The following is a 10,335-nucleotide window of genomic DNA, read 5'->3' as shown; positions in this document are numbered from 1 at the left end:
TCTGTTCTTCTGGGCTGGTGTCTACTGCAGAACAGGACAGGGAGAAAAGCCCTGGGAGCAGTGTGTTAAACTAGATATCTGCTGGAATTGTCTTCAGTCAGCTGGGCTATTATCTGTGCTGCAATGAGCTTTCAGTAGCTTGAAATAACTCCATCCCACTTGAAGAGAAAGGTGAGCCTACTTGGTAGTGAGGGTACTTGCTGTTACTAGTCAAAAATGCACAATGGGGTGGTAAAAGTCCTTTGTGAAGAGGATGAAGGTTGAAGTAAACCTCTACACTTGGTGCATATTTTAACTTTGACCTTTTGGGTGGAATGAGATGATAGAAGTAGTAGGAACTTAATTTGGAATTTTTGAGCTTGGAGAACACTAGAGTGCCCTCTCTGCTGTAGTATCCATTAATATATGTTTACAGTGTGCAGTAGCTGCTTCTTAAGCTTGTTCTAGGGGAAAAACTTGGAGTGATGAAAGCTGCCTTATGTGCAGCTGCCCACTTGAATATGGAATCTCAGGCCTCTTGAAGGAAAAATATAACTTGAATGTAGGAGTGTTTGTGCTCAGGAGATCAAAACCTTTTATGCTTCCACCAAAGCTGCTTGTAACACATGTTTAAGAATGCAGGTGCCCAAGTGTTTAACAGAAGCCTTGGCCAGTTCCTTTCACCTCTCTTCCTCAGCTGAGTGCAATGTTACTGCAATAAACTGTTTACATATTCTGTTATACTTGAACTATGAATGCAGCAATGATAGGGTGCTGGGAACTAAGGAACACAAGATGCTCTTTGGATTTTTGTTAAGTTTTTTTTTCTTATGAAAACATTACAAATTGATTTTAAAAATCAGGACTGTAATTATTATCAAAATAAAATGCTGGCTTCTATATGTGATTATTTTGAGGGATTAAACAAATCCAGTCTAAAGGTTCTGCCACTGGTAGAACCACTTGTTTCCATTCTATGCATGTATCTCAACAGCAGGCTCACAGCTGTTCCACTTTTCGGACAAACTGCATGATGTCTTGTGCCAGGAGCTTTGGTTCCTCAAAGGCAGCAAAATGGCCTCCACGTGGCATGTAAGTGTAAGTGACAATGTTCTTGTAGACATCCTTTGCCCAGACACGTGGTACATGTACAATCTCCTGAGGAAAAGCTGCAATCCCTGTGGGAACGTATACGCTAACCCTGGAAGACATAAGGTAATTGCTGAAACAAGTCTTGGGGGAAGTCTATAAAAACCTCTGTCTCTGGGAACACATTCACTGAAGTTTCCCCACTTTGTGCAGTGCACCCCCTGATCTGCACTCCACTGAGGAGCTTAATTTCTATTCAGGTATCACTGAGTTTTAGAAGATGATATCTGTAGAGGTGCAAAGTAGAGCCAAGTTTGCATACAGGTTGATCTTGAAATGTTCCCCATCTCTGAGTTTAACTTTCGTAAGTGTTGTGCTACATGGCAAGATACCACACCTCTTTGAGAAATGAGCCAGCTCCTGTTTGCTTTAGAATATGATACCAAATGCATAATAAATGACTCCCTGGAGAGGAAAGGGGCTGGTTCAGTCCTCCAAGAAAAAGACTCCCCCCTCTTGTTCAGATGATCAGTTACTTGTCTGCTCAGCAACATTTTGTGGTCAGCCTCTCTTAGCATCATCTTAATGAACCAGCTGTCACAAGGTGCTGGGTTTCAAGTACTGCTCAAGTTGCTACCCCAGGTTTGTGCTTAACTCTTGTAGTTCTTAGCTTATTCTGCAGCAAGCAGTAGCCTTCCTAATTCAGTTTATACTTCTCTCTTAGGTGTGCCCATGATCTTCTGTTTTGTTTTCACTGAACTGGGCTACAAGTCACATTTGTTTGGTGAATAAGTATATAGACTTGTATTTTGAACACAAGACTTTGCTTGGTGCTTTAAGTCTTTTGCATTGTCTTGGCTGCAAGCTACCTTGTGTGCATTATAGGTTCAAAAGAAAAGTGACCCTTAACTATATTTATCAAAAGCAAGTAAGAATTTGGACTTTCATTTTTCTCAGAATTAAATGTGCTGTTGTAAGTGATCTAACTGTTGATACAGGCAAATGTTTCAACCTCATTTGCAAATTTGCCTTGCAACTTGCCACATAATTACCTGTTATGAATTCTTGGGTCCTTGGAAAAGTTTTCCTTGTAGTATCGCATTGAGGACACAATGGAGGATGTCACCCAATAAATCATCACGTTGGTCAAAAGCTCATCAAGAGAGTATTTGCTGTTGAGAGAGAGAGGATGAAATTTAACTGGAAGCTGTTCCTCAGTGCTCTATGCTGGGCTCATGCCCTGAAGAACTGCTGTCCCTCTTAATCTCCACTTATTTTGAAGCAGCAGATTAGCTGGCACCTGTGTGTTCAGAGCAAAACCGCCTGGTGCTGAAGCAGTAGTGTGCAGGCAGTCTGCCCTAAGTTTAAACTGGTGCTTGTCATGTCAGCCTTTCTTCCCTAAATTTCAGCTTTGACAGGCTAGTATCTTACCTGTATCCTCATATTAGTTCCCACCAGTCATTCTTTTAATGAGACTTCTCACAAAATAACATCATAACCTAACATCTTACCTTTCCAAGCCTCCATCATCTTTATTCAGAAACGATTTGTCTGTCCAGGTTGAGAATTTCTCCATAATATATGCAGCAAGCCCCACTGGGGAGTCATTCAGTCCACAACCTAAGTGAGGAGAAGAGCTGTTGCAGTTGCCTGGCATTGCAATACTTCAGTGCAAGTTAAACTAGACTTTCATGAAGAGTTCAGAGTTTTCTAGAGAATTCAGCAGAGAGTCTGTATTTATCTGTCCCTTATAGTACTTTATTCGTGACAAATTCCCTGCAGAGGAATTCTGGCTGTATCTGAGGGCACTACAAATTCAGATAATTCCTATACAAAAGAAGCTGGGAGTTAGGGAAGTTCCTTTGGCTTCTTGGTGATGTGTGGCAGAAGGAGCACAATCAGATGTAAAGAGATGGCAGTCTGAAAAGAAATTTCAGATAAAATATTTGGGAGCATTATCCTGCTTAGTATGGTATGTATTCTGATTCTAAAATATATTTATGAAACAGGGCTAACAAGAATACATCAGAGTGTCACGAATATAATGGATTCTGTGTTTTTGCTTTTCTTTTTTTTTTAGAGTTTGCAAAACTGCCTTAATCTTTGATCCAGCTGATTTTTGAGAGCACTACCCTTGACTCATGGAATCTCTCATATGGGAGCAGCCAAACTTGAACCCACTTAAACTCCTTTGAGCTTTGTTGATATCAGTTTTTTTTGGCTGGTTTTATTAACCAGTCACTTATAAACCAAAGCTTGGATAACTGTCAGTTTTACATCTAATTATTAACTTATTCATAGAGAAGTTAGGATCTTCTTAAAGGGTACAGATGTCAGCACAGATTTTTGTGATTCTCTCCCTCCCCTGGAACCTGTGGATTTATTCCTGTGCTTGGATTCTCATGTTGACTAGTTTTAATTCTTTTCTTAAGGCAGTTCAATTTCTTAAGAATTCTGGGGAAGGAGCCTCCACAAAACATTATTTTAAATTACTTATATAAGTTAGTGGATCTACAGCTGTTTGATTCTGCCAAAGCTGATTCTTGAAGCACGATTTCCCTATGATATTATCCCCTGTAAATCAATTCTCCTTGCTTAAAAAATTCTGTCAGATTTCTGATCAGAGAGAGACTAAACATACTAATGTTCTTTTTTTTTTTTTTTTTTTTTTTTTTTTTTGTGAATCCCTTTACTTTTTGGCCCTTAAAAACACCCAAGCAACCAGAAACACCACCACCACAACAACTCCCTCCCACTTGGTATATTGTTTATCTTCTTTTATTTCTTGGGGTTTGCAATCACTTCAAGCAATAGTCTAGGCATTCTTTGATGTTCCAGTTTGAGCTGCTTCTCCTTTGGTGAATTGCTGGGATGGGGGACTCTTTGTTCTCTGGTGTCCAAATCTGACACCAGCCTGAGAGAGCTCTGCTGTCTTTCCTGATGAGAGATGACTTCAATAAAGCAATACCCCAGAATCCTCTCTAGTGGGGACTGATGCAAAGAGTTCCTCTTAGCATTATGAAATAGCTGTATCTTTCTTCACAGTCCTTATCCACTGGCCCCAGGACGTCAGCATTCTGGCTTTTCAGGTGTTTGAGCTTTGTCTACCTTTTTGAAACTTTCACATTGCACCTCTTTGCTTGTGATATTTTTCTTGTTTTCACCCCCATTTACTTCTCAAAGCTTCAATTTCAGAACCCTGTGTTTTACTTTTGAAGGACTCTATGGAAATGGGCTCATTCTCAAAGAAAGTGGTGTGCTATTTAAAAGACCTTGAAAAGATATACTTGAAATCTCCATCTTTTCTTGAGTGGTTTCTTTTAGCTTCATTTTATACAGTTCTCATCCCCATAAACTCATTCCTGCCATGAGTCTTGCACTCATGTCACCAGAAGTCATTGCTTCTCAAATTTGGCTGCCCTTTGTTTTCATGTACCCCAGGTGATTAGTGTAGCATGTTCACAGGGATACAGAGAAGGTATGTTACCTGCAGTGTCTGGTTTGGTGGCTTGGATGTGTAGGTACCCAGACTCTCGTAGGACATCATATACATTTTTCTGCATGAAAGGGTAGTAACGTCGAGCATCTTCCCTGCTGAAGCCTACAAGCCACGGTACATAAGCCCCAAGCATTGTACGAATCATCTTTCCCAAACCTTGTGTGGTGATGAAAACAAGATTCAGATGAAGCCCTTTCACAGACCTAAAAGTAAGTTAAGGAATAGAGGGTTAAATCAAACAATTTTCTGTCTCCAAGTTTTCTAGAAAATAAGTCTGACTGCAGCTGTGAGATAAACACTGGACTGAATCAAATACACAAAGCCCTTCAGATTAATCATGATTTAAAAAAAAAATCAGTACAAAGCATATGAATGCAATTGAATATACAGGATGGGGTTGTCCCTGAAGGAAACAGAGCAGAAGAGAATGAGAAGCAGGGCAAACAGAAGGTAGGACTACAGAGCCAGAAGGTAGGGTAGGAATTGGAGGCAGCTTTTCTGCACTGATTTCCTTTGCTACTTACTGTGGCAGCATCTGGGCCATGTTAGTGGTAATGCGAGATCCCCAGTCCCCTCCCTGTAGGTAGTATTCCTTGAAGCCCAATCTGTTCATCAGTTTATGGAATATCCGAGCAGTTGCTATGGAGTCAAACTCTGTAGGTAAAGGGAAACACAGGAGAACCGTTGGTCCTAGTGTTCCTCCCCTGGCCAAAGACTGTGACCTGACTGATGCACGTGTGTGTGGGGCTGTGGGAAGGGACAGTGTGCAATGCTGCCCTGCCTCACTCCTTGGAAAGAAAGTGAACACAAGATGAAAGAAATTCAGTGGAAAACAAAATCAGACCTGACTTCCTGTTACCATTGTGTTGCAAATCTCCACAGCCAGCCCCAGAGCCTCAGCCACATGGGCCTTAGTGAAGAGCCAGGCATTTGCACTACAAACTGCAGTGCCCAGAGCTGCCTGGGATAGTTGAGGTGTTTGTTACTCCAAAAACTGCAATTCCAACAGAGCCTTTTCATTGCTTACCTTTCTGGTGAGAGGCCTCTGAGAAAGCATATCCTGGGATGGAGGGGCAGATGACCTCAAACACCACATCACCCTCATTCAGGCCATGCTTGGCTGGCTCCGTGAGCAGAGGGATGATCTTGTAGAACTCATAGAAGGAGCCGGGCCAGCCGTGGACCATCAGCAGAGGTTGAACAGCTTGACCATGAGGAACATAGGATGGCTTCACATGGATAAAATGGATATCAATCCCTGCCACACATCCAAGAAAGAAAAATTAAAGCTCTGGGACCAGTTTCTGCTCGGTATTCTGTAGAAGGAGGGCGGCAAAACTGTAAGTGGCATATAGAGCAGAAGTTCCACAATCAGCCCGCTGCAAGAACATACCTGGCTGAAAGGGGATGCCTGGCATAGTATTGGTTGTCTTATTTTTTACATACACACAGAGATATTGACCCCAGCCACAGATATTGGGGTCACTGGAGATTAGCATCCATCTCCTGAGAAACTGGACTCACAGTATATAAGTAAGAACTGCACTTGAATGCGCAGCACAATGGGGGTAAGATACATGCAAAAACATTACAGTAATTAAAGGTGAAACATGAAAAAGGGCATGATAGAAGCCTAACATAGAGATCAATTATGTAAAGTCTTTCTACCCTAATCTAGAGATAATTTATGTAAGGTCTGGCTAAGCTCACCTAGGTAAACTACTGTGTGGTGGGGAGGGATATTCCAGCCTCAGTCTGGCTAAATTTCACAGTTTTCAAAGGTGGCTTCAAGGCAATCACCGAAGAGCACGTCATCGTTAGTTAGCATGGGTTAGCCAGATGAAGCCCATCTTGAAGCAGACCTAATCTTATTCCCACTGTGTAATGAACTTAATCCCTATAAGGTTATTAATAATAGAGCCTTCCACTAGTTGTATTTCACTTGTATCACAAAGCTGTTATGCATAGGTTATCTCAAATATCATCACTTTTTACATCTCCCCCGTCTTGCTGTGCATTTCCAAGTGAGACCCATTCAAGGCACGGAGGCCCCCTCACCTTCAATGGTGGTGTGGAAGTGGGGGTATTTGTTCAGCACTTCCACTTGCTTGCGCCAGTCAAACTGATTCCTCCAGTAGTCCACCACCTTCCGCAGGTAGCTGGAGTTGAAGCCGTAGTGGAAGGCGGCTCCTTCCACGTGTGGTGTGAAGCGGAACCGATCCAGGCGCTGGTGCAGATCCTGTGGAAGGGAGCCCTTCTTGCCAGGCTGGCCAGCTGCTGCCATGTGCCCTGTGCCAGGGCAGGCACAGACAGGCTCTCCTGGCTCTGCTGGCTTTTGTATTGCTCTCTGGGACACCACAAGCCCTCCTGCAGAAGTGCCATACTCTAATTGACTATCTGAATTGTTTGTATGTGGAATACAATTTTCTACAGGTTACAAGTTCCCCATGGGCATCCAGGAGAACTGGGTCCTATTCTTGGCTTGCTGCTAACTCACTTCAGGGTTTTTGGTGCTATGAGCTTGGCAGCACTGCTGGCTGGGAGAATAAGAATCTCACCTTGAGCTGCTGGCTGCTGCTTGGTGAGATAGAGACAGGCATGCAGGGATGGAGGAGCTATGACTCAGTCAAGACACCATCCCTCTTCAGCCTTACAGCCCTTTCCTCTGTGGAAGCCCCTCAGTCCTGGGGGCTTCCTACTGGTTCTACTGCTGTCCCAATGCCCTCCTTCCCTGCTCCACCATCCACAGACCCACTGTGAAGTCTGCTGCTCAAAGCATGGCCTTTCTGCAGGAGAAGCCCCAGCTTGCACAGAGGGGCTGCTGTCTCAGAAAGTCTTTAGGGGACATTGCAATGTACCAGAGCTCAAATCCCCTTTGTAAAGAATGGTGAGCCAGAGCATCATCTAATGGAGCCGGGCAGCTGCCCTGGCACATGGAAGTGCCCTGCTGTCAGCCCCAAGGCATCACCTTGAGGCAGTGGGGTGGGTGGGTGATGGACTGCCTCCCCTTTCTGCCCCTCCTTACCCCCCAGGCAGCTGTACCTCGATTTCTTTGTCAGATGTTTCAATCTTGAAGGGACGGATGCTCGTGTCTTCTTTCCCTTTGGGGGGCCTTTCTCCTGCGCCCCACCACCCGTCACCCATGTCAATAGTCTTGATCTTGCGTCCAGATCTGAGCCAGTAGAGCAGCATCCCTCCAACCCCCAGGGCGGCCACAGGGACCAGGACTGCATTCTTCTGAGAGTAGTCAAAAGGCCTGGGGAGACACAAAATTGATTGTGTTCAACAACAGCAGTGTCAAAGGGACTTTTGCTGAGGCTTGGTTGCACATCCATAGGGGCTGAGCAGGGACAAAAACCTCCAGATCCCAGGCAGTCAGCAGGGACTGGTTATTTCTGTTATTTTTGAAGATCACAGGTAAGATTTGGGGCAGGGTTCTATCTACCAAGGCTTCTTAGGGGTCTCAAGTCCTTGCTGATCAGGACTTGCTGATTACAAGTCCACTTTGTCCCTTTCCTTGTGAACCAGGATGCCCAGGGGGACAAAGTTCAATAGGATATGGGCCAAGCTACTTAGAGGCAGGTGCTGCAGTGAATGAGACAGTAACAGCTGGACTTTTATTACTGGACAGTAACAGTCCAGTAATAAAAACTGATTTTGTATATTCCCAGAGTGGGCTGAGAAGCAGGAGGAGAAACAGAAGTCTTCAGCTGCTGAAGAAAGCTAGATGCGCTGGACATGCTCCTCTTGCCAGTGCTTTGTACACAGCTGCCCTACAGAGTCAATCATCTCTTAGGGCAATCCTGGCTCTCCCCCCTAGCTCTCAAGTAAGGAGGTCTGCTGGTGCCCCTGTTTCTGTTCTGAACAGCAAGGTGCCACACTTGAGGTGTGGGAGCCAAGCTGCCAGAGCTGGAGTTGACAGACATGCAGTCCTAAATGTAGTGTACCTTCCTACCCCTCTGACTTGTGTTTCAAGTTCCCCAGCTTCCCTTGGGGATTAGTAGAGGTGTTGGGGGCTCCTGCAGGGGGCTGCAAGGGGGCTGTGAGTGAAGATTTTGTTGTTGTTGTCATCCAGAGTACAGAAGAGATGACACTGTGCCCCAGTCAGGGCTGTAACCAAAAGAGGAGACTGCAGCATAGAACAGCTATTCCACTCACCTGATCCGGGACATGATGCTCTCCCTATAAAAAAGGAAAAAACAGAAAGATCTTTACAGTCTGATAGTGTTGTCGTATTCCAACCCTTCTGGATGGTGCAAAAAATGCCCCCTGCCAGCACCACTCATTTCCTAGGGATGTGATCACAAGCTCTTCAGCCACCTGGCAACATCTGCCATTATTTTTTGTACTCTTTGGATAGGATAGGCAGAGAGGGGCTCACAAAGCACTGCCTCTGTACAAAGAGACAGTGTTTTTGGGCTGTGCTTTAACTAGATAATTTGTTGCCATAATATTCCCTCCTTCAGCACAACTTAGATGAAAGGCAGTAAACAGCTGCATTGGTGTCCTTGCAGTGTTTCATCCTGTGTGCAGCTGTGTAACTTCGGCCAAGAAAATCCTTTACTTTGACTGCTGTGTTGCAATAGGTGCACAGCCTCAGCAGGGCAATTCCGAGCTCCAGGGCTGTTCTGCTCCCAGCCACGTGGTGCTGATCGTGCTGCAGGGCTGGCACCAGCAGATGCTTGTGGACCCTTCCCTGTCCAGAGTTTAAGGAGCTGCTGTACCTTTGACACTTCTAGCTACTCCTGACTGGATATCAAGCCTTTAGGTCTCCCCTGTCTGCTAGGAAAAGAAAGTATCCTCCTCGGTTCACTAAGCCTAGCAGCTTCTGGTACAAAAGCACAATCTAAAATCTAGCAACAATAGAAGCAAGTCTTGTTACTCTGCCTTGCGGAAGGCAGCTACATTAGGGAGTTCTTTGGTACAATAATTATAATACTTTGAGAAAAAAAACCAAAACAAATGCCAAAAAGAAAAAGACTTGCTAATCCATGAAAAACCAACTTCACTGAGTGTTTGTTATCCCCTAGAATTGTTTCCCTCTGCTGTCTGAAGTGCAGAACCTGGAGCCTGTACTGGATATCTCAGTAACCTCCAAGGCAATTTGCTCACACTTGCTGAAACAGCCTATGCGTGGGTTTTTTTCCCTTAAATCACTTCCAGGCATGGAAGACCAGGGCTCCTAAGAACAAACAGCTTATGCAACAGGTAGGAGTATCCCCCTGCACTTACATCCGGGAGGTCGGTGAGCAGAGGTGTGAGAGCAGCTATCAAGGCAGCAGCACTAAACCCCGCTCTAACAAAGCCAGCTGCCAGAAGCAGCTCTCTGACACAAACAAGGCTCAGTGGATCAGCACCTTCTCCGCACTCGAGCTCAGGAGACCTCAGCTCCTCCTCCCACTCTCCCACGACCCTCCCGGCGCTTTCACGCAGCCCCGGGCGCGGGGAGCCCAGTCTGGATCCCTGCAACCGTGCCGAGGAGATCTCACCATGCGTTTGGAAGGCTCTCCCGCCACATGTCTGCTGCTCCCTGCCTGGCCGCTGCTCCGACACACTCCCAGCTTCTCCTCTCCGGCTTTCTCTTCCGCAGTGACGTTTTCTCGGGGACAACGCAACCACATCGTCCCTCAGTGCCACCTATGGCCCGAGTGTGCAGCTGCAAACCGAGCTCCGTCCAGGCCGAGCCCTGCATGCAGCAGGAACAGCCCTGAGTGCCCCGGTGCCGCTGGATGCCGAACACACCGAGAGCGGCCCTGCCGAGGCTGCCC

The 10,335-nt window shown here is 45.4% G+C and overlaps 1 protein-coding gene across 1 annotated transcript; it reads right to left on the bottom strand.

Annotated features, from left to right (window-relative positions):
• Window positions 1-780: 780 nt before the first annotated feature.
• On the bottom strand, window positions 781-10,100 carry LOC129118248 (epoxide hydrolase 1-like). Its single transcript, XM_054629553.2, has 10 exons — window positions 10,057-10,100; window positions 8,726-8,749; window positions 7,610-7,823; window positions 6,626-6,806; window positions 5,595-5,825; window positions 5,092-5,221; window positions 4,556-4,770; window positions 2,580-2,688; window positions 2,121-2,240; window positions 781-1,180 (listed from the first exon to the last, which is right to left on the bottom strand). The coding sequence occupies exons 1-10, from the start codon at window positions 10,083-10,085 to the stop codon at window positions 979-981; spliced, it is 1,455 nt and encodes a 484-aa protein (XP_054485528.2). The 5' UTR covers window positions 10,086-10,100; the 3' UTR covers window positions 781-978.
• Window positions 10,101-10,335: the final 235 nt, after the last annotated feature.

This window comes from Agelaius phoeniceus, chromosome 3 (assembly GCF_051311805.1).
Source record: "Agelaius phoeniceus isolate bAgePho1 chromosome 3, bAgePho1.hap1, whole genome shotgun sequence".
In the NCBI taxonomy this organism is placed as follows: domain Eukaryota; kingdom Metazoa; phylum Chordata; class Aves; order Passeriformes; family Icteridae; genus Agelaius; species Agelaius phoeniceus.
This window is presented reverse-complemented; position numbering and strand designations above follow the sequence as displayed.

Bases quoted from the DNA above. Each gene is read 5' to 3' on its own strand.
- LOC129118248 (XM_054629553.2), bottom strand. From the start codon at position 10,085: ATGTGGCGGGAGAGCCTTCCAAACGCATG. The intron at 6,807-7,609 runs GTACAGCTGCCT...TCCCTTCCACAG, and splicing joins CATCTGACAAAGAAATCGAG to GATCTGCACCAGCGCCTGGA. The intron at 4,771-5,091 runs GTAAGTAGCAAA...ACTTACTTTTAG, and splicing joins ATGGCCCAGATGCTGCCACA to GTCTGTGAAAGGGCTTCATC.